This window comes from Aspergillus udagawae (assembly GCF_001078395.1).
Source record: "Aspergillus udagawae IFM 46973 DNA, scaffold_1, whole genome shotgun sequence".
Lineage (NCBI taxonomy): Eukaryota > Fungi > Ascomycota > Eurotiomycetes > Eurotiales > Aspergillaceae > Aspergillus > Aspergillus udagawae.
The window spans coordinates 4792602-4815657 of NW_025091264.1; the positions used below are offsets into that span (position 1 = coordinate 4792602).

The following is a 23056-nucleotide window of genomic DNA, read 5'->3' on the forward strand; positions in this document are numbered from 1 at the left end:
GCCTAGTATAAAGCAACACTCGCACAATGGGTCCCAAGAAGAAGCCCGACGCCCGTGGAGGTCCCAAGCCCGGGACAAAGCAAGCCAAAGCCGCCGCTGAGCGATCGGCTGAAAACGCGAAGAAAGCGCAGGCCGCCACGGAGGAACCGAAGAAACCATCTGTGAAGGAGGTCATTGGGGGTGCATCATGGACTGGAAAGCTGCCGGTTAATATGCTCGCGGAGCATTGCCAGAAGCAGAAATGGGAGAAACCAGAATATACAATGGTGAGTGGATGAGCGCAAAGATTCTAGGGCGCCTTCGTCTGCTGTGCGCACTAGCGATGCTGACAGGATATCGCACGTCCATAGATGAAAACTTCAGACGGCTATGTCTCTTCAGTCATATTGAAACGGATCGATCCCAAGACTCGAGAAATGACCGTACTTCCTCCCATGAAGCCGCCACCATCGCACAAGCATTTGGCGGCGCAGCCGACGGCGCTGGAAGCTCGTCATTTCGCTGCCGCGTACGCCTTGTTTCGAGTCTGCAACATGAGAAACCTACATATGATGCTCCCGCCTACCTATAAGAAGTTGTGGAAAGAGGACTTCACGGACATTAAGAACGCGGATACCAAGGAAGGAAAAGGGTGGATGTACGAAGCCGATCCATTCTTAGCGAAGCAAGAACGGGAAAATGCTGCTGCAGATCTAGAAAAGAAACGAAAAGAGCGAGAAAAGGCGCAGGCGAAAGAGAAGGATACCGCTGTCGACTTGGGTGTAGGCTCAAATGGTGAGAACAAAGGGAAAAGGATCTGGTCACAAGCTCCGAAAGTTGATCTGGGAAGTAAAATTCGCCGTGAGCTTGAGGAACTGTTGCGACAGCATACGATCTGGAATCCCTACAATGTACAGATATCGGAGGCTGAGCGCGGAGCTATCATTGAGGAGTTCCTTGGGTTGGGCTTCCGACGCAGTCATGTTGAAGAGGCTACCGCTGCCTGTAAAGACCGGGAAGAGGTTCTTGAGTGGCTTCTTATCTATGTCCCAGAGGATGACCTCCCACGGTGGTGTCTGCCCGAGAGATATACCGCCGGCGTGACCCTCGCCAGCGATGATCTTGCAAGGGAGGCCAAGATCAAACGGCTTGCCTCTTTTGGATATTCAGCTGATCTGTGCGCTCAAACTCTGGATAGCAAGCACGGTGATGAGCTCGCAGCCGCAGAATTTTTGCAAATCACACTAGTGCACGGTGAAAACCATTCTCTCGACTCGTTGTCCGCAGGGGACGAAGACTCCTGGGCAGAGGAGCAAGATACACTGGAAGCAATCTTCGGAGAACGCTACAAACGTATATCGTCCAAAGTCTGCGAAATCAAGAGCGAGGCACCGAGTCTTCCTGAATCTCTGTCTTTTCGATTCCAGAAGCCTTCTGGGGGTTATCCATCGTCTGTGCCTGTGATCGCCATTCAGGGAACTGGTATCCCGGCTTATATACGGCTCAGCGCGATACGGCAAGCCGTACAGTTCGCAGAGGAAAACTACCTGGGAGAGTCAATGATTTTCAACATAATGGACTGGCTAGAAATACATCTCCCAGGGATCATAGAAAATCCAGGCAAACTGCGAGACATTTCAACAGTAACGGCCTCTTCATCTGCAGTTGGCTCATTCTCAAGGCTTCCCGTTCGTCAGTCACGCAAGCAAAGCAGAAAGATTGATTGGACACCGGATTCTTCTCTAGGCGCCTCTATTAGAGAAGCTTGGAAGGCCAGGCAGTCAACAAACGCACAGCAAGAAATGACTCAGAAACGCGAGTCTCTCCCTGCGTGGAAAATTCAAGATGCTATCATACATGCCGTGAATACGCATCAAGTCACCATTATTTCAGGTGAAACAGGAAGCGGCAAGAGTACTCAGTCAGTGCAATTTGTACTAGATGATATGATTAAACGCGGCTTAGGTGGCGTTGCGAATATCATCTGCACGCAGCCACGCAGAATTTCAGCATTAGGTCTAGCTGATCGAGTCAGCGACGAGCGATGCACCTCGGTGGGAAAAGAAGTTGGATATATCATTCGTGGAGATTCCAAGGTGAAGCCTGGCGAGACGAAGATCACCTTTGTCACTACTGGTGTCCTACTTCGTCGCCTGCAGTCTGGTAGTGGGCCGGATGGCAATGTCGCAGGTTCTCTGGCGGATGTCACACATGTGGTAGTAGATGAAGTTCACGAACGAAGTCTTGACACCGACTTTCTCCTGGCGCTCTTGAGGGACGTTCTCCGATACCGACCAGATATCAAAGTCATCCTAATGAGTGCTACTCTGGATGCAGAGATCTTCATGAACTATTTTGGGGGTCGCGAGAAAGTTGGCCTAGTGAACATTCCCGGTCGAACATTCCCAGTTAGCGACTATTACCTGGATGATATCGTCCGGTACACCGGTTTTGCACCCGAACTGGCCGAAAGAAGTCTTGATGAAGACGTCATGTCTCCTCCTCAAGGCGACGAACCGTTAGGCAAGCTCCTTCGCGGCCTCGGAATGGGCATCAACTACGAATTGATCGCGTCCACTGTCCGCTATATCGACTCTCAATTGGGAGATCTACCAGGAGGAATACTGATATTCTTGCCCGGAACTATGGAAATCGAAAGATGCTTGAATGCTGTGCGGAAGATACCCAATGTTCATACGCTCCCGTTACATGCGTCCCTGCTGCCGGCAGAGCAAAAGCGTGTCTTCCTCAGCCCTCCCAAAGGCAAGAGAAAGGTCATTGCTGCCACTAACGTTGCCGAGACGTCGATCACCATTGAAGATGTGGTCGCGGTCATCGACACTGGCCGCGTTAAAGAGACTAGCTACGACCCGAAGGACAACATGGTGCGCCTCCAGGAAGTCTGGGCTTCCCAGGCAGCGTGCAAGCAACGACGAGGACGTGCCGGTCGTGTGAGGGCTGGTTCGTGCTACAAGCTGTACACTCGCAAAGCCGAATCGAGTATGCCCCAGCGACCAGAACCTGAAATCCGCCGAGTCCCACTGGAGCAACTGTGCCTGTCAGTCAAAGCCATGAAAGGCATAGACGATGTCGCTACCTTTTTGGCGAACACCGTTACACCGCCTGAAAGCGTCGCTGTCGAGGGTGCCCTGGATTTCCTGCATCGTGTCGGCGCTCTAGATCATGACAGGTTGACGGCACTCGGACGATACCTATCCATGATCCCGGCTGACCTACGCTGCGCCAAACTCATGGTCTACGGCTCCATTTTCGGCTGCATTGATGCCTGCATCACCATATCAGCTATCTTGACGGTGAAAAGCCCATTCATATCACCCCGCGACAGGCGCGACGAAGCCAACGCCGCCAAAGCATCCTTCTCCAAGGGCGACGGCGATCTTCTCACCGACCTCGCCGCATACCAGCAGTGGTCAGATCGAGCCAAAGCACAGGGCTACTGGCAGACCCAGTCCTGGTGCTCCGCCAACTTCCTCTCGCACCAGACCCTTCGCGACATCTCCTCCAACCGAGCCCAATTCATCAGCTCTCTCAAGGACGCCGGCATCCTCCCAGTCGACTACTCAGACTCCGAACCCGGTTCCGCCTGGAACCGCAACAACGGGAACAGAAACCTCCTCCGCGCCATCGTCGCAGGCGCCTTCCAGCCGCAGGTAGCACAGATCTCCTTCCCAGACAAGAAATTCGCCAGTTCCATGACAGGCACCGTCGAAATCGACCCGGACGCCCGGACAATCAAATACTTCAACCAGGAAAACGGCCGCGTCTTCATCCACCCAAGCTCCCTCCTTTTCTCCGCGCAGAGCTACTCCGGCGCCGCCGCGTACCTTAGCTACTTCACCAAGATGGCGACAAGCAAAGTGTTCATCCGGGATCTGACCCGTACGCATTCCCCGCCCCTTGCCCCTTCCCCCCAAAAATATAGAACCAATACTGACTGCCTGCCCAGCTTTCAACCCTTACTCCCTCCTCCTCTTTTGCGGATCCATCAACCTCGATACCATGGGCCGCGGTCTCATTGTTGACGGCTGGCTGCGGCTTCGCGGTTGGGCCCGCATCGGCGTCCTCGTCTCGCGACTGCGCCTCATGCTGGATGAGATCATAGCGGCGCGCATCGACAACCCTGGTTTTAGTCCTGTATCGGATGACCTGGGCGACCGGGTGATCGAGATCGTTAAGAAATTGGTCGAGTTTAACGGGTTGGATCAGTAGTTTTGCTTATGATGGCCGAGTCTTGCTGGATATCCTTTTAGCGTTGGTCTTTGGGATTGGTCGGAAGGTATACAAAAGCTGTGCATATAGATTGATTCGACATATCCTCTGATAGACTTACATTTGAATCGTCCCAATAGATGTGCATCGATATGTTCAACCTCTTCCCTTGGAGATTCCGTGGTATAGAGATTGGAAAGCTACTCAGAAAATCAAGTCCAATTGTGTTCACTAATCGCCGCGCCTCTATCCCAGAGAATTAATCATGAGCAGTAAGAGAGGATTCAGGGGCCAGAATTATGACAAGGAGAAGTGGGGTTAGGAGAATTATTCTGTTAGGTGTGCTTCAACCACCAAGCATTTCATAAACCATATTGGAATCAAAGTGAACATATCAAGGGCATACAGTCATGAAAGAAGATTGACGGAAGGAGTCAGAAAAAGAGGCCGGTGAATAGACAAAAGAAATGCATGGTTGCAGAGACACCGAACAGAAAAGATAAACTCATACAATGGCGACCTTGAACCATAACACCCCTTGTCCCTGTTTGATTGAGTGAGTGTTTTTCATGTCGTACGTTTCATTAAGCAAATAGACCTTGAAGAAAACAACACCACCCATCTGGTATCTTGTGATCTCTCCAGTCGTAGCCGATGTTCTATGATGAGGTGAGGAATTGTGCGTAAGCAAAGTTTCGGGTTTTCTTGAGATGATACGTGGACGTGAGCGTCTCAATCAGGAGCCCTGTTGAACAGCGTGGGATGCATGATCTCTCTGCCATCTTCCTTTCTCTTCAACAGTATTTTTCTGTGGTTCTTGCCTCTATGCATGTCAGAGCTCGATATTGTCATGCACGTAATGATGTTGTTATAGCCGCGGAAATGACCAACGCAGGGTCGGGGTGCGTGTGGTCGAGAGTGGAATGTAGCGAGACGAACCCTGGGTGAAAAGAGGCATATGGACGTTAAGTAATTGTGGGCTTCAAATAGGTAAAAAGAGAAAGGTGTCGAGAAATAGAGATTAGGCACAGCTTAGACTCGTTTCCAGTGGTGAGCTGGCTCGTTATGTGAGTTGCGCTCGTTGGAGGTAGCTTCTCTTGACACTTCAGGCAGACAAAATCCCTTCTTGATTTCCGCCTCGGCAAACAATGAAGCACGCTTGAAACGTTTGTCGGTGTACTTTTCGAAAATGGCCGAGTGATGCTTGCGTGGAATCTCGCAGCATTCGAGGATCAGTGAAACCAGAGGATAGAGTTGAGAGTAGGTGTAGCCTGCATAGTGGACATGGGACGGGGTCTAACGAGGAACTGTTAGTCGTAGAGAAATGACACTATCGCGCAAGTGCGAGTGAACGTACCCAGGTTCCTTTTCTCAGCATCAGCCTGGCAAGACAATGAGCACCAGCGGCCAGAAAGCTTGGAGGGCTTCCGACAAAGCGCTCATCCATGATAGTGACCTCCAAGAAGTACTTAGCCAGCGTGCGAGTCTCCAGGTCATAATCATCAGCCTTGCTAATCTTTCGCAGGAAACTCATCGGGCCGGGCCAACCCAATTCGAACTGCAACATGCTCAACATGAAACGTTCGGCCTTCAGGATTTCGTCCACGGTGTAGCCTCCGTCAACCATGTACACGATCTCTTGGACTGATGGGCAATTGATCTCTTCATACTTCGCAGCAATGAAGATTGCCGTCGCACCTACAAGCTGCAACTTGCCCAGGGAGACAATTTTGCTCGAAAGAAAGCGATCGATATAGTTCACACACAAGAAAAGTGTCTCTGGGAGCAACGAGAACCGGTGGTGAACCTGTACAAGCCAGTCCATGAGAACAGAGCGCATGGACCATTGGATCTCGGCTTGATTATCCATGTAATGTGCGTTTGGCAGCATCCTGATCTAGAAGCGGGTCAGTCAGGCTGCAAGATACGTCAAATTGACCTGGAACAACATACCTCTTGCTCCCGCATGTATTCGAAAATTTCGTCACTGTATTCAGCAACCATACTAGTGTCCCAATATTCATCTTCGATGTCCTCCGCCGTTCTAGTGGCTTCGACGACCTGCTTGGCTAAAGCCAGCTCGCGACGCACTTGAGGGTTGTATTTAGGGAACAGAATGGTGGTCGCTCCGCCGGTCGTGTTATCGCCACGAGAACGGTAGGAACGTGCAGTGACATACCCATCATCCTCTTCGTTGTCGTCATCTTCCTCATCCCAGTACTCCTCTGGCTCCGACTGGGCTAGATGAGCACTTGAGGCAGATTCGCGGTGGGCCTTTGGGAGGTCGTCGACTTCGTTGGTGGTTGCGCCGTGTTCAGGCAACTGCTCAATGACCTGCACTTTGCAATTGTCGTCATCAGCCTTGTATAAGTCCCTGTTGATCCCGTCGATGTCGTCAGAGTTCACAATGGAGTATTCCTCTGTGTCGTCTGATTGTATCTTCGAAGCCTGGTTCAACCGAGCATCATCTTTGGTGATGTCCTGCTCTGTGGCCGGCGAAGAGGTAGCCGTACCCTTGTTTTCATCTGTCACTTCAGTGACGTTTTCCTTGGATGCAGATTCCTTAGTTTCGGCCAATGGCTCTAGGGTGTCTTTGAAAACTGTGTTACGCTTGTTCAGCGGCTTCCGGGTATTGGGAGCGTGCTGATTTATACCCGTCTGCTTGGCAGAGGGCTCAAGAGGCTTTGGGTTGGAGACATTGTTCACCAAACCCTTCAGACTAGTCATCGACATGGGACGCTGAGCGGGTTGCGAGAGAATGGTCGTTCTTCTCGCTGGGACAACTGCGGGCACCTTCTCTGCGACTTTGAGTTGCTTCTTCCCCGCAAGGGAGGCATCATCTCGACTTCCTTTGACGAGGTTGGCAGTGTTGCTGACGTCGCCAAATGCAGCCCTTCTAAAACCGTTTCTAGTCGTGCCATTTTGAAAGGCCGCAGATAAGGCGGGGGTGGACTTGTTTCGGTGATGGATCGTTTTGTTGCCAGGCAGGGCGACGGGAGCATTCTCGTCCGTACGGACGCGAATTCGTTGGGGCTGTAGACAATCAGAATCAGTCAACATGCAAGACGTATTCATCATGAGGGATCATAAGTCTTCGTCGCGTGTCGAGTTTCACCATTACGACTGCAAAACAGTACCCTTGGTAGTGGCTGACAAGAAGCTATTGATGGACAAACGAAGAGGATTTTGACGTACCTTTGCATCCATCTCTGACAGACAACTCTATCCAGGGAAGGATATAAGATCCTTCACCAGACTATGTAGTGTCGTGGTTGTTTGGGGCGTTGAAGTCGCTTGTTTACCTTTTTCCCTTGTCGCTGCGCAGTGGTCGAAGTACTAAATTATAGCGGAAGTACTAAAGCGCCGTCCCAAACAAACAACAAACCGCGCCTTAAGATTTGAGGACGAACTCGACCATAAGGGATGAACAAGAAAGTTTGAAACTGAGCTGAGACGAAGGGATCAAGAAGAAAAATCAAAACAAAGACCTCAAAAATTGCGAGGGAGGAGGGAGTCAGCCTTTACTGTAGCTCCTTCTACAGGATACCTTACTGCTGCAGTAACCGTACCTTACCTAAAAAGGCCTGCCTTACATTTGTTGGTGGACAATAAACAACAACCTTACAGGGAGGTGCTAAACTATCCTAGGTTTAGCTCGGTAACTTCGTTGCTGCGGCATGCTTATGTCAGATGCCTTTATTGTGGATTCTCCTATTCCGATCAGTTTGCACTGTTTGCTATCTCTCGGGTCATTTCTACGCTCCAATGACATCATGCGACACGTCCCCCCGTCAACCCTCCTCCTGACAATAATAGCCACAAATCAGACAACTACAAGAAAAACACAGTTACTGACTAGATTTTATATTCTTTGATATAAAGCGACATATTCTTTTACATTTCCTGTCGAATAAATTCCATTGTTGGTGCAAAATGAGTAGCAGATTACGGCAGCCCTATCAACACGCCAGCAGACACGAAATCTTCGGCTACTGAACGCGAAGTCACATGATCCCACATCTCCAATGTCCGCCCTGGGATTCGGCACTCTTAACCCGGTTGTTGGACAAAGAAACTGCCCATTGGGGCTGAAATAGAATTGGAAGCTCAGACTGGACAGCTGCGATCAGATCTATGGCCATATTCATGACCGATCATCATCAGCAAGTTTATTGCAAGCTGCGCCGTAAAGCGCCCATGAGTCCATTATCCGTGGACCTGAGCCTGAAATGGACCTGAGCGTAGTTCATCTTCGGATTATTGAGAGGTCTTCGTTGTTTCTTTTCAAGGTGTAAAGATCCTTCTTGGGTTCTCATGGCCGTTTTCTTGTTCAGTTGTCCTCGCCGTTTGCACCCGTTGCAAAAGCCACCGACTCCTCTTCAAGAGTGGGACACGGATCCGGCGGTACCTATCATGAACAAGCGGGATTGGCAGCTTTTTCTACCTAGGTACCTGTCAAAGAACACTTTAAAGAAGAGAATGCGAAACTCCCAAAGCTAGACTTAAAACGCAACCGAAAGTGAAAATTTAGAATCGCAAGCGCAAAGCGATTCTCTCTATGAAGCTACATGCAGCCATTCTAACTCGTCTCGTGGCGGGATGCGAGTCCAATTGCAAACGAGAGCCGGATGGATGGCGAACAAAGGTGGAAACAAGTAATAGTACTTGCGCAAACTTTCGGTGTGCCCTGGGACTCGCGACTTGACAATAGATAAATCAATAGTCACCCACACCATAGAAAACCCCGCTTTGGCTGTCGAAAGGACGATTTTAGAAGAGATGTCTGCCTTTTTGCTGTCATTTCGATTTCCAAAAGCTCTCGCAAGGGACTCTCAAGTAGACATTAGATAGATCGGCTACATATGATCTGGATGCTCAACAATCCGGTTCTTGCAAGGATCCCACTGTCACCAACATCATTCTGGTCAAAAGATACCTAATACTTGTCGCATTCGCTCATGAACTCAATGTACCGCAAAAAAGAGATATCTCGCCAATGATTCAGTAGTCATCCTACCCAAATCGAGTGAGCTCGTGGTCAATCCTACGAAGACCTTGGGAAGACAATGATTTCCGTAGGCGCAACAATTCGCAAAGCTCAACAAATAAATAAGATCATACATAGATATGGTTCCAAGCTTGTTTGTGCTTGAGCGATTGGATGGTGTCTGGTGGTTGTTGCAATAATAGTCCATCCTTACGTAGCCCACTCTGGCAATGACTCTGTTCCGAGGAGGGGTAGAAGGAAGTCTGGACAAGCGCAGATCACGAAACGAGGAAACAATTGGGCCTTGTCGCTTGCTTGGCTGTGGTGGCTATCCTTGTCGCAGTCATCATCACTTATTTAGACTAGATAGTGATTGAAAGAAAGAACCGGGCTCTTACCCTTGACTTGTAAGTCCTTTCTCTCGCCTCCTCTGCTACGAATAGATAAATGTAGATCGATTCATGCGCTATCCCCATCGGAGCATCGATGGACTCGTCCCATGCTCATAAGGGAACATCAAGCGCTGAAGCGCTTAAGACCGAGATAGTCCATCGCGTTATAGTTTCAAGCTGAAGATATTCTCTAGATGTCCCATGGTTGAATAAATGTCGTGATGTAGACAGAATGATAGACCCCTCCGTGTGAATCCGTCCGGTGATGACTTATACTGAGCTGTCCTATTTCGCTCACGAGCACCGATCGGTGCTTTTCTATTTACCAGTCAAATCGCCAGGCCGGAAAGATACTCCCTTTCTCCTCAATCAATAGTAGTTGGACAGGATGGGGGGCAGCTTCTGGGTGTCATTCGACGTGGCCGCGGTGAGGATGTGCCAGCCAACGAATCGACAGCCACTCAGATGGATCCCATCCGTCTCGTTCCTTTCTGCTCACACCATAAATTCAACCAGTCATGCAAAGGACTGAAAGGACAATGAAAGATTTAGCTGTCGAGTGAAACTTGGGATGATACCGCGTCGGTAGGAGAGAGTGCGACTGAAAGTCAGATACCTTGGTCGCTTCCTTTGCGCCAGTATCCGATTTCGAGGCGAATCCATCAGTCCCACTCTATCATCAGGGTCAATGCTGGGTAACAACATCGAATTTTGAGCATTTGACCCTCTACATATTGTCATTGGAAGGTAGCGACTCGTAAAGAGCCATATCTATAGCATTATATCTTTCGCAGTGACTTTCTGATAATAGACGGTCTTGCGCATCCAGTTTGCGACCAACAACCCACAGCGCAATGCGACTCAAAATAAGAACATATGTAATAACAGAATAGGTTTCAATCAAGGACAGAAATTAGTTTCGCATGTAAAAACATGAATTAGATTCATCCTCCATGGCATTCTTGTATTATATTCGTGGATTACCGGCGAACGCAGGTCACCGACCCCAATGCCTATTTTCGCTTTAGGTGAAACCGTCGTACACTCGCACCCACTTCTTCTCTCTCTTCTTCAACCGCTGATCTCGAAACCCAACCAGTTCACTCAACTTCTTTCGACACTTGCTTTCGATCCATCTATAGGTTTACAGGTGAGCCCCGATCTTCATCGTCTACTTTGAGTGTTATTTGCAATCATTTCGTTCCTCCCATTATTCGACTCTTCCTCTCCTGATTTCATCAACCTGTCGGATACCACCGCTGACATACAGCCCAAGCGCTTCTTTCTAGACGACTCATCCACCATCCATCTCCTGCGACATTCGACTACAGCCATCGCCTTCATCGTTCGTTGCCTCTAGAACCACTAGATGTGTGCGATCCTCGATGAATAAGTTTGACTCGTGATAGGTGTGTCATTGATGCTGTCCATCCTCTTCCGAGAGACCCTGGGCTTCTTACCCTCACCTCCAAGTCTGCACTCATCAAGATTCAGACTAGAATAAGCCATCGCTAAATATTCATGCGAATGCCTTCTTCAGTCATTCATAACTTTTCTTGATGGCTTCTTTTGAGTGAATTGTGCTGACCCATACGGTATGTTTCCTTCAGGTACTCAACCGGTTTTTCCCTTTTCCAGTCGCTCTCGGCTCTTGCGACTTGGGGCCCCCCTCACCCCCATCCAACCACGATACCCTTCGCCATCAATCATAACGGTACAACGATCGCGGGTGATCTGTCTTCTAACTAAACCCATCTGGTTCCTTCGTTGTGGTAGGTTTGGACGGAATTTGCCCATACTCTCGTCTCCCTCCTCCTCCTCCTGCCTTCTCTGCCCCCACTACCCTCACCATCTGGACGGGCTTTCCCACATCAGGTCGAACAGCCGATTGATACAAATCTCTCGATGTAGCAATAGGGTTGTACCTGTTCTCCCTACATCATGCAGGCTACCTATCACGAAAAGCCCTCGCCTCATGGGGAGCTCTCCGCCTATACCGAACATATGGCCCAGGGCCAGACCCACAAGGCCCCCATCCCCAAGAACGTTGCCTTTGAGCTTTTGCTTGACGAAAACTCCAAAGTTCGGGCTCGGATACCCATGAGGGTACAGATATATCCTCATGATACGACGGATTCAATCGTGACTACAGTAAAGAATTTCTATGGCATCTATGACGGTGCCGCCAGTGGTGTCAGCTTTGAGGATGAAAATGGCATCACCCTCATCGCAAGGTATGAGAATCTAAGAAATAACATGACCGTCTATGTGCGGGTGATTCCCGTTCAAGCATACCCGGAAGGCTACGGGGATCGCTATTATGGCATCCCAGTAGAGGCTCGCAAACGTCCCAGTCTTGGCGAGCCTTTCCAGATGGGGCCGGCTATGCAGCCGGCGCAGATCTTGGAGCATAATCAACCGCCATCCCGGCCTACCTCCAGGCTTGCTCGCAAGCGCAGCATGTCACCTTCCGGTAGAAGCCGTCGGAGCGCCTCTCAGAACAAGCAGCTCTCCAGAGCTGGCAACAAGAGCAGGGGTTCCAGCACTCATGGCAGCTTTCATGATGACGGAGCCTCCGGCTACAGTGACAGCGAAGGCGGCTATGGCTCCGTCTCTGGTACGAAGAAAGCCCGCAGCGAGCAGTTTGGTAGCTCAGATATTAGCATGGAAAATATACTCCATGACGGTCGCCGGAAGCGACCCAAATTTGAAAGCTCGGTAAGACAGCTGAGAATGCCTGTTACTTGACTTCTTCTTGCCAATGCGAACCACACTTGCTGACTCAATCAATCTTTTCTTCTCAGGAATTACCCTTGTTTGTTCCTCCTCAGGTCCCTCTGACAACCTCCACGTCGTCGATCTCTCCTCAACGTCGATCAATCGGCCAAGAAGGCGCAATCTCGCCATTCGCCCGGCCCAGCCAACGTCCTTACAATCAACAACAGCCACTGCCATCTCCACAAAGCTATGGCCACACTGAGCAGACATATACAATGAGTTCCGCTCACACCCCCATTTACGCCACTCCGGCGGTACCTGACCATGGCCATCGTCTGCGCGATCGCTTTACCGCACAGTCGTCTGGACAGTACAGCAACGCCGCCGGCCGGTATAATGGTCCAGGTGTCCTTCCAACTCCTGATCCCACCATTGCTAGCTGCATATCTGATGAGGATGTTGCAATGCAGCTAATCCGGCTGGGAGACGCTTCGAATTTCTCTCATGGTCGAACGTCGGCATCTACATTGGACGATGCCTTCAGCGGTGCTGCTGACGCTGCCTCCTCCACCGGCGCCACAAGCGACGGTGAAGACTTCAGTGAGGATGACGATGATTTGCCAGCGCGGTCTAGACAAAAGCTCGATTCGAGCCCAATGCTCCCCCCTGGCACCACTAAACGCACTCACAAGCGCCTTGACGATATCTTGCCTAGTTTCGACAGCTCCGACGGCAGCTACGACGGTATGGACGACGACTACCAACATGAAGAGCTTAATGACAGTCTAGTCAAGAGCGAGGTCGACGAAGATTCGCTCTACAGAGAGTCTACACCTAAGCCGAAGAAGGCTAAGACTCGGCCGACCAATACGGCTTCTGCCAAACCGCGTGTGTCCAAGACAGCAGCCCCGCGCCAGGGCAAGAGTGGAAAATCTTTTTCGACCGCGGTGGCTCGTAAGGCCAAGTCGACAACCACTGTGGTGAGTCAGAAGGCTGCGCCACCGTCGCAGACCGTTAGCCCTACCCCTGCCCGCAAGACCTCTACAGTCTCCGTCAACGTTCAAACTCAGCTTGCTGCGGACGAAGAGGACCTTTCAACCAAGCCACGCTGTCAGCGATGCCGCAAGAGCAAGAAGGGCTGTGATCGCCAGCGTCCTTGTGGTCGGTGCAAGGATGCCGGTATTGGTCTCGACGGCTGCATTAGTGAAGACGAGGGAAACGGTCGCAAAGGTCGTTATGGTCGCCATATGGGCGTACCAGTTAAGAAAGCCCCTGACGCGATCCCCGCAAGCAACGAGCCCCAGTTGATCGGCACTACGGCTATCTCTTCCTCATCCGCTATCGCAGACAAGAACAAAAAGCGCAAGCGTTAGTGCATGTGTTCTTGCTTGCAATCCCCGTCTTCATTCATGGCATCTCATTCTTTTCGGACCATCTGCATCTGTCTTAGTCAGCAACAAAGCACTTGGATGATGTTGCTCTCGACATGCTCTTCTATGATCACCTTCAACAAGGCGATCTAACTCCCGTCTCTCATTCGCCGCCACATTTCCGCTCCCTTATAACTTGAAATCCTCCAATCCTTTATCGCAAATACGATACGAACACCTACATCCCAAGTCATATAGAACAACCCTCGAAAAGCGAGTCACTGCGCGGACTCGGTACTGGATATTTAACCATTGACTCGACAACGGTTCGTTGCCGCATCCGTGCTACGAGCGCTAGCGCTCCTTACGTTCTCTCCATCACGCAGTCCGTGTCCTGTTGCCATCTGCGTTTTAAGTCTCTGCTGTTTCTCATGGATAGTCTAGCGATTGAACTGAGCGGGTTGATTATCTAGCTTTGTTTTATCTTTTGGCGTTCGTGTGCTTCATTCTATTGCAGATACCTTGCCTCAAGGGTTACCTCCACTCATTTATCTACACTGAAGTGCGTTCTGACAAGTTATGTCTGTTCAGTTTTTGTTTTTATTTGTTTTACCTGCCTTGCCGGATTTGTACTTCAGCTTGAGTGTGAGGTCTAGTGTCGTTGAGTAAGGAATATATATTGTTTGCTTTTAGAACTGATTCAAGATAGCTTTAATTCGTAAGAACAGCTTCTGGAATATGTGTCTCTTGCTTTAGTTCTAATATTCAGCCAGGAATATTCATCTTCGATAGATCTTGCGTTGTCTACTTGATGATTATCAATGTGCGTCAGTCCTCGTACAGATATACTCGGTAGCTCATCTAATTCTCATATTGCCGTATTCGGACTAGTGGTGATTCTGAGCTCCGCATGCAAGCGCTAGACGCGCGCTTCTTTTTTTTCCCGCCGAAGACTTGGATCATTTTACTCATCTTCCAGACTCCACAAACAAGCTTACCAGCACGCTCATTCTAATTCCGAATCACTTTACTTTGCCGATATACCTTCTATTACTAAGAAGGCCTAGGGAGAACACCTGGATCCTTGTTCTGGTGCCTTATCAATGTACTGATTCCTCCGGTCTTCCCCTCCCTTCAAGCACACACCTCGTGCGCGCCAGATCAGCTGAGCAATCATGCCTCCCAAATCCGTCCGTCGAGGCGCAGCAGCAGCAGCTGGAGGAGGAGGAGCAGCTTCGCGACAAACCACCGGCCAAGCCGAATCAAACACTCCTACTGGATCCGCCTCATCCACACCCCAACCGTCCACAGCAGCCGGTACACCCTCCACACGAGCACCCGTGCAGCGCCTCCAGACTCTGAAAAAGCGCACACCCTCCGGAAGCATCGGATCCGCCGCGAGAACTCCCGCGGCGACAACGCCAGGAAATGGAGAGCCGGCCAAGCCGACACTGAAATACAAGCCTCGCGCTGTGGGACGGCGCAGCAAAGAAGAGCGAGAGGCGATCGAAAAGCTTGAGGCGCAGCGGAATCGCGAGCGATTGGCTGAGGTGGCGGCCATGCGGCGGGGACGGGGAAATCTACAGCGAGGCAGGGGAGGCCCCGGGCGAGGACGCGGGGCCCCCGGGGGTCCTCTTGGAGGCGGGCGACGCGGCCGTGGTGGTCGGTTTGAACTGGATTCGCGAGCGTCGTCTATGTCGCGGAGTCGGTCGGTTATCGATATAGCTAGTGGTTCGGCAAGTCGCCATGTATCCTCGGACGAGAGTGATACGGAGACTATACTCCCCATTGATCAGATCGAGGTCGATAGCGATGAGGATTTGGATGATGTCGCGGATAGTAAGAAGGGAAAGGTTCCCTTGCGGTATGCGAACCAGGAGAAGGGCCTTCGGCCTATTCGTGTTGAGCGCCGTGAGCACGAGGAACGTGTGGTCAGTGTCAATATGGAGTCCAGCACGAGTAAACCCGCCGAAGCTGAAGCCAAGGCTGAGGATGAAGTGGAAGAAGTTCGTGCGAAGAAGACAAAGCCCGAAGACGATTCTCTCTTCGTGCGGGACGACGATGAGATTGAGCCTCAGGTGAAAGAGGAACCTGTTGATGAAGACCAGACAATGACAGATGCCGCTCCCCATGTCGGTGAAGCAACGCACGATGATGGCTTTCTTCCAGCACAAAAGGTCAAAGTCCGCAGACGACTAAGTCCCAAGACCCCCGAGCCGGAACCCGCACCCGCGCTCGCACCCCCATCCAAACCTGCTGTGGCTAAAGACCCGAGAAGTTTGCTGCGTACAAAGGAAGACATTGAAGAATATGAGAGACATGCCAAGGACCTCGAAGCCATACTGGAGCTCCTTTCCGTCGAGCCCAACGAGTCCAAGGCAGAGCGATTGGAGCCCACGGCTGAAGCGGCGGCGGAGGACTCAACAGAAACACCCGAAACGGCAGTGAGTGACAAGGAGAAAGAAGAGAAAGCCGGGGATGCCGAAGAGGACGAGACGAAAGATAAACTGGCGGGCCAGCTGTTCCTCATGCAGTTCCCTCCCATGACACCCAACCTTATAGTCCCGGGCACTGGCGGCAGGGAGGAAGCAACTACAGAAGACACACAGGCTGTCCCCGGGGCCACGCGATCAGGCGAAGCCGCCGTCAAGCTTGAGAACGGCGAAGTGGAGATACTCGACGGGGCGGACGGAACCACAAACAAAGAGCCATCGAAGATCCTCACCGCGGCGGACTGGCAGCTTCGCGCCGGACGGGTCGGGAAGCTGAACGTTCACAAGTCCGGCCGAGTCACGATGGACTGGGGCGGGATCAGCTTCGAGCTCGACCGGGCTACATCGGTCGACTTCCTCCAAGAGGCTCTCATCGTCTCGGCGCCGGAAGAGGGTATCCCAGAGGAAGAGAACCGGGTATGGGCTATGGGTCAGCTCAGTGGGAAGTTCACCGTGACGCCTAACTGGGAGAAGATGCTTTGAATGGGATTTTGGCGCAACAAAAAGCATTAGACTGTGTCTGGGATTGCCATGGCTATGTCTACGAACATCTTTGTCTTTTTGGGCTTGACTGTGTGCATAGGGTAGCGATTTTTAGAACATGTACAATGCATGATTACGGCCTTTGGAGTTTCAAGAGCTTTATTTTCGACCTTGGAAGGTAGAGCCTCTGCACCAGATCGGGGATGATTATCACATAAGCAGTTAGAGTGAGAATCGGGATTCTTTGCCTAAATACCTTATTAGTAAGTCAGCTTGCATGATCATCCTGCATTTCCTTTTCCACTAGGGCCGATTGGCTGGAGTCTGATTTACTTCGCTATCGCAGGACAATCATATGCATACTAGTGATTGATATCGCCGGCCTATCGACCTTAAGGATATCTTCATACCTCTGCTATTTATGGAAAGGCGACCGGTAGTGATACGAAGGCCAGCGAACTTAGTGGAATTGACTGGAAGTGAGTCCATCTGCAGCCATGAAGATAGTCGAATACTTTATTCTTTTACTGTAGCTCTGATAGGAGGCATGAGCCGAGTAGACTTTAGTATCTATCCAGCAAGCAATATTGTGGAAGACCGTAGATACGCTCTCGCCCAGCATGTATCTATATCACTTGAGGCTTAATTACTGACGATTCACGATTTCTATAGAGGTATATGGCGAGATGACTGCAGATACCTTATTGCATCACACCGGCGTGAACCGTCTGGCAGCCCTGACTGGTCCCTTTACTGCCTTGGCACGAAACCAATGGGGAATAGACCCGCAGCCACCGTCGCAGAGACTAACCCCTGCCCCACGCACTATCATTGGTCGCAAATTTCTGATAAGCTTCTCAAGTCTTGCACGAGGCAACGATCGGCTATCACTAGTCCCAGACCGTGCTGACACGGCTCGTAGTATCCAATGAAAGACCAGGGAAATGGAAGCCTCGCAATGATCGACCCCACCCATCGCAAACCCCCACCCCCCTTTTAAGTGAGCGTGCGTACAATGCTAATTTCGATTTAATTAAAGGTGGATGAAGATTGTGGTTCTGGGCCTCTCATTTTTCATCTTGAGTGGTTTTAGTCTCTGTCTAGTCTGCCTCCTGGACGACTGCTGGCTGCTCGTTTGTTTTTGCGCCTAACCTTGATTTTCTTCTCTTTCTTCCCTTCGTCAACTCTTCATCTCTCCGATCTGCCTTCACGAGAGTTCTGATCCCCTTGTATGTGCGTCCTGGTCGGGATCTGTTGCTCTTAATTTGAGTGCCATCTCTTTCCCCTCGCCGTCTCAGATTTCGAACTCATCTCGGGTATCGCCCGTTCAGGAGACGCACAGTCGCTCGTTTAGTACCTAGTATCTCCTGAGCTGTAGCCCGTGAGCTCGACTCACCCAAGCGTGAACCTCGACAACAACCTCGTTCACCAATTCACCCTGAGAATCGATCCTATTTTCCAGCCTTTCAACCGATCGTCAACGTGTGAACTTGTCGTCTCCTGAAACAGCATCAGCAGCCGGTCAGGAACAGCGATTCTTTTCTCTTGGCTACCGAACACGTTCGACTCACCTCCGCCACCCAACCAACCCACTAAAGTCATAATCAATATGAAGATATCCAACCTCATCCTCTGTCTCGTCCCGTCCGTGGCCGTAGCTCTGGCAGCCGAGTTCGAGCAACAGCCTGCCGTTGCTCTCACCCCCTCCGCAGACAACCTCCCCTCCGCTGCTTCACCAGAACCCACGATACCCTCGAGCGTTGAAGACATGCAAAGTGAACAACGGATCTACGATCAGTTCGGGAACGATATTACTTCAAGTCCAGACTACCCTGTTGTGGCAGTCATCCCCAGTAAACAGAGGGTCCCAATGCCTGTCTTTGAAGGTCAACTATCTGAACCCGCCCACGGATCTATCGAACTGCGCTCATTGGAAGCGTCACCTGGATCGACCAAGTCGCTGAGAGCACGGAGTGAAGGTACACTCGGACAAACACCTTGGATCGGTATGGCCATTGGGTTGACTTGTACGGCCTTGGCCGCGGTGATGCTTGGGTGACTGGATCCACGAATACGGTTTCTTCTATACATACAGCCGACTTTTCTGCATTGTGCTGTGCATCATGAGCACTCCTGCATTATCGGAGTTTTGTTTTCTCTTCTTCTTTCTCAGACCTGAGCTGTCCGATGATTTTGGCTCGTTTGCTACAAGCGTCGCATCCATTCGCCGCGGCCTGCGGGAGCCTCCTTCAAAGACGAGGCGCACGACCGTTGCCTATGTTCTTGATTTATATTCTCTTCTTTTTCACTTGCATTGACATACCCTCATTCGATATAGACTGGGTTGCCGATCGTATCGGCGGAACGTGTACATGATACCTTATATTGCTCTTCTTGTGGTTATATCCAGGCGTCTTTTCTTCTTTTATTTTCATGGATATTGATATGGCTGATTGCGGGTGTGAAGATGACCAATGATGTACCTACTACTACTAACTACTTAATTCTGCCACCAAGGCATAATTACTATGATGATAGCCATTCATACTTGACATCTTGTCCAATCATTTCCCAAACGGGAGATTTGGTTCTTTGTTTGCTTGTTTTCTTGCAGCATCATCCAGATTACGAGAAGAGGCTGAGCTGCAGATCAACCTCCTCAGCCAGCCTTACTCTCTAAACCTCCACAGAAAACCCTCTCCTCATCCACTCTTTTCCGACCAACTCATCTTTTATACCCTCACATAACACCAACTCATCTCCATAACAAGCAACCCCAAGAACAGCTCCTCGGTCCTCTACAAAATGTCCGCACCAAACAACATGCCGCCCTACACACCCATGCCCTCCCTGGGCCACGAGCTAGGCGTCATGTTCGGTTTCATCGTTGCCTGCCTGCTGATCATGGCGGTATACATCTATTTCTGGCGGGGTATGCAATCAATCCCACCCAACCGCCCCCACATTCCATACTCCACGTGTGTGTTTCAAAATCAAAAAGGGAATCTGACTAATGAGTAATATCGATGAAGCCGCCGACCGCCGCGACAAGCAGCGCGATAAGGATCGGCAGAGGGAGCTTGCTCAGCGGGCGTTCCGGTATGAGCGTTTCCAGGGTGTCAGAGATCCGCGGGAGAAGATGCATAGGGAGATGGTGCCGCCAGTTAGGCTGCTGGATGTTCCGTCTTTGTGTGGTGATTGTGAGATGAGATGAAGGGAGGGCGTCAGTGATGATTGTGATGGAGTTACAACGGTGTGATTATTGATAATGGGTGGAGAACGGTGGTACGTTTTGGGGTTGGTTCTATATGACAAGGGCGTTGATGGTACGGAGTACGTATATGGTCAATTTAATGGGATATTCGGTCTGTCTACCATGCTTCAATGCGGACAATACCGCTACTGGGACTCCTGCAACAGCGCCTACTATTTGCCCATAGCGAGGAACAGTCGATCTCCGATATCTCCCACCCCGGGCACAATCATCCCCCGCTCATCGCACTGCTCGTCGACGGCGCCCACCCACAGCTCCACGCCCTCGGGCCAGCACTCGGCCGCACGACGAAGCCCCGGTTTCGAACCGAGCACGCTGAGCATGATCACCCGCTGCACACCCCATTCGCGGAGAAGCTGGATGGCCGCCTCGGCGGTGGCGCCGGTCGCGATGATGGGGTCGAGCAGGATGGCGAGGGTGGCGGCGCTGGAATTGGTGGGGGAGTCGGGGCGCAGGAAGGGGAGGTTATTGTAGTATTCGACTGGTTGGAGGGTAAACTTGTCGCGGAAGAGGCCGAGGTGGTAGATGGGGACGGTGGCGGGGAGGAGGTTGTTGATAGCTTGAGCATGGTTCAGCAGCAGTTCGAAGCACGTCCATGGACAAGAGAAAACATGGGGATACCCTCAATCATGCCCAATCCTGATCGGAGAATAGGCACCAAGCCCACGTTCGCTGGGTCGAGTGTCTTCGTTTCATACTCAATGCCCAGCGGGGTTTTATCCTGTGGTAGGGAATCAGAATAGATCATTCTGCGGCATTGCAGCGGGATACACAACCTTTTCACCACTGGCAACCTTCAAGCCGGCAGCAAAGGCTTCAACACCCAGAATGGTTGCAATCTCATGCACCAGACTGCGAGTCTCGCGACTAGAGGTGGAATGCGACCGGAGCTGGGAGAGTTTGGCCTGGAGGCAGGGATGGGAGGAAACATGGATATTGGAGGGGAGCATCGTCTTAGATTCGAATGATAGTTACAGTAAGATGCAAAAGTGAAGCAGAAAAAGGAGAGGGATTCGAGGAAGGGATGAAGAGGGGATAATGAGGGGCTGATGACTTGTGTTGCTGTAGGTGACTTGGATGAGCTGCAGTTAAGCATGCCGCAGGAGAAACAGCTGCTCAGCCCCCTTCATGCACCTCTCTTCATCTTTCCTTCATGCCTCATTATCTCTTCTTTTCTTTATCGAGTATATCTCTGTTGACATGCTAATGATATGGATCAATGACATCTTTAGGTCTTATCAGCCATCTCCATGGAGTGCTTTCGCTGATAACAACAGACCCACCCTCTCTTTGGCACCACCTCCACACCGTCTCTCCAGTTTCTCTTGGCATTGCGCCTGCTCAGCCAGAGCTTGAAAAAGCATCCTCCTCATGCAGCAATCATCCCAAGACCAGCCCGCTGGCCTCTCTGAAAGTGCTGCTCCACCTCCTACGCCCTCGAACCCTCCTCAGCGTCAGTCCTGGTCCTCCACCGGCTACGCTCTGCCTCCCACCACCGAAAAACCTCACGCGGCTCCCATCGAACCTGCACCCGCAAAGCGCACTCCCAGCATACAACCGCACTCCAAACATGCCACTCACCTCTTCACACTTTCATACCTCGTCTTCTTCTCCATCTTCGGCACCCTGGCCCGGCTGGGCCTGCAAGCGCTCACCTTCTATCCCGGCGCGCCCGTCGTAACCGGCGTCCTATGGCCCAACGTCGGCGGCTCCCTCCTGATGGGCTTCTTCCTCGAAGACAAGAATCTCTTTCGCGAAGAATGGGGCCAACCACCCGCTCATAGCCGCAGCGAAGACGGCGACGCTGCGCGCCAACGCGCAGCGAACCACAAATCTGTCAAGAAGACCATCCCGCTCTACATCGGCCTCACCACGGGCTTCTGCGGCAGCTTCACATCCTTCTCCTCCTTCGTCCGCGACGTCTTCCTCGCCCTCACAAACGACCTGCCCGACCCCTCCGTCTCATCAATCACCCCCCGCAATGGCGGTTACAGCTTCATGGCCCTCCTCGCCGTCCTCCTCACCACCGTCGCCCTCAGCCTCTCAGCACTCATCTGCGGCGCCCACCTCGCCCTCGCCCTCGACCGCTTCACCCCTTCCTTCCCCTTTCGCCTCACCCGCCGCGTCCTCGACCCGCTCTTCGTCCTCCTCGGCTGGGGCTGCTGGCTCGGCGCCGTCTTCCTAGCTATCTGGCCACCGGATCGCGTCGCCAGCCACAACCGCAGCAGCACCAACGCTCCGGACACCTGGCGCGGGCGCGCCGTTTTCGCCATCGTCTTCGCCCCGCTCGGCTGTCTCCTGCGGTACTATCTTTCGCTCTGGCTTAACCCGCGCGTGCCGGCGTTCCCGCTCGGGACTTTCACCGTGAATATATTAGGTACGGTCGTGCTGGCCATGTGCTTTGATCTGCAGCGGGTGAATGGGGTCGGGACGGCGATCGGGGCGGATGCGCGCTCGGCGCCGTATGCGATTCTCACGAGTTGTCAGGTGCTCCAGGGTGTCATGGATGGCTTTTGTGGCTGCGCGACGACAGTGAGTACCTGGGTGGCGGAGCTGAATGGGCTCAGTCGACGGCGGCAGGCGTATGTGTATGGTGTTGGAAGCGTCGCCGTTGCACTGGGGTTTTTCGTGGTGATCGTGGGCTCGCTCGGTTGGACTCGGGGTTTCATCGACCCTGTTTGTACATAGTTAAACCATCAGCGGCTCTTTTGTATATATTTCACGGGGATATTCCCTGTATATCTAATCAAGACAAATCTACTCAATCTTACGACAAATAGCGCTTTCTACATAGCTCAAAGGTATCCCCGCTCAACGATATATTTCTTTTTGCACGGAAATTACTTATAGTACAGGGTACTACGACGATAGAGCATGTCCCAGGTCAAGGAAGACAACAAAAGAATAAACATTAACGCAGGCAGAAAGCCAAAATGCACAAACGCAAACATGCAAGCGCAGAAATGAAGAACGACTCAACATAGAGAGGAGAGACGCGAAAAGACATCAACAATACTGCGGGGATGGCATAAACACATAACGATTCAGAACGATTCTAACTCAGCACAAGCACTTAAATCCAAAAAACGGTGGTCAAAGAATAGAAAGTAATAATAATCAATAGTGGTCGA

General features: G+C 51.4%; 8 protein-coding genes across 8 annotated transcripts; 6 read left to right on the plus strand and 2 right to left on the minus strand.

The window, feature by feature from the left end:
• Positions 1-26: 26 nt before the first annotated feature.
• Aud_001576 (RNA helicase) lies at positions 27-4209 on the plus strand (the record flags this gene model as incomplete). Its single annotated transcript, XM_043287069.1, has 3 exons — positions 27-266; positions 351-3879; positions 3947-4209. The coding sequence occupies 3 exons, from the start codon at positions 27-29 to the stop codon at positions 4207-4209; spliced, it is 4032 nt and encodes a 1343-aa protein (XP_043143004.1).
• Positions 4210-5241: 1032 nt separating this feature from the next.
• Aud_001577 (cyclin family protein) lies at positions 5242-7287 on the minus strand (the record flags this gene model as incomplete). The annotated part of the gene is made up of 3 exons (XM_043287070.1): positions 5242-5505; positions 5567-6106; positions 6163-7287. The coding sequence occupies 3 exons, from the start codon at positions 7285-7287 to the stop codon at positions 5242-5244; spliced, it is 1929 nt and encodes a 642-aa protein (XP_043143005.1).
• A 4242-nt stretch (positions 7288-11529) lies between these two features.
• Positions 11530-13679, plus strand: Aud_001578 (putative C6 finger domain protein; the record flags this gene model as incomplete). The annotated part of the gene is made up of 2 exons (XM_043287071.1): positions 11530-12306; positions 12393-13679. The coding sequence occupies 2 exons, from the start codon at positions 11530-11532 to the stop codon at positions 13677-13679; spliced, it is 2064 nt and encodes a 687-aa protein (XP_043143006.1).
• A 1172-nt stretch (positions 13680-14851) lies between these two features.
• On the plus strand, positions 14852-16651 carry Aud_001579 (putative DNA-directed RNA polymerase III RPC4; the record flags this gene model as incomplete). The annotated part of the gene is made up of 1 exon (XM_043287072.1): positions 14852-16651. One exon carries the CDS (start codon positions 14852-14854, stop codon positions 16649-16651), a length of 1800 nt encoding a protein of 599 aa, XP_043143007.1.
• A 1609-nt stretch (positions 16652-18260) lies between these two features.
• Aud_001580 (uncharacterized protein) lies at positions 18261-18710 on the plus strand (the record flags this gene model as incomplete). Its single annotated transcript, XM_043287073.1, has 1 exon — positions 18261-18710. One exon carries the CDS (start codon positions 18261-18263, stop codon positions 18708-18710), a length of 450 nt encoding a protein of 149 aa, XP_043143008.1.
• A 746-nt stretch (positions 18711-19456) lies between these two features.
• Aud_001581 (uncharacterized protein) lies at positions 19457-19865 on the plus strand (the record flags this gene model as incomplete). The annotated part of the gene is made up of 2 exons (XM_043287074.1): positions 19457-19583; positions 19684-19865. 2 exons carry the CDS (start codon positions 19457-19459, stop codon positions 19863-19865), a joined length of 309 nt encoding a protein of 102 aa, XP_043143009.1.
• Positions 19866-20077: 212 nt separating this feature from the next.
• Aud_001582 (uracil phosphoribosyltransferase) lies at positions 20078-20875 on the minus strand (the record flags this gene model as incomplete). Its single annotated transcript, XM_043287075.1, has 3 exons — positions 20078-20484; positions 20547-20646; positions 20702-20875. The coding sequence occupies 3 exons, from the start codon at positions 20873-20875 to the stop codon at positions 20078-20080; spliced, it is 681 nt and encodes a 226-aa protein (XP_043143010.1).
• A 421-nt stretch (positions 20876-21296) lies between these two features.
• Aud_001583 (FluC/FEX family fluoride channel) lies at positions 21297-22613 on the plus strand (the record flags this gene model as incomplete). The annotated part of the gene is made up of 1 exon (XM_043287076.1): positions 21297-22613. One exon carries the CDS (start codon positions 21297-21299, stop codon positions 22611-22613), a length of 1317 nt encoding a protein of 438 aa, XP_043143011.1.
• Between the last annotated feature and the right edge of the window lie 443 nt (positions 22614-23056).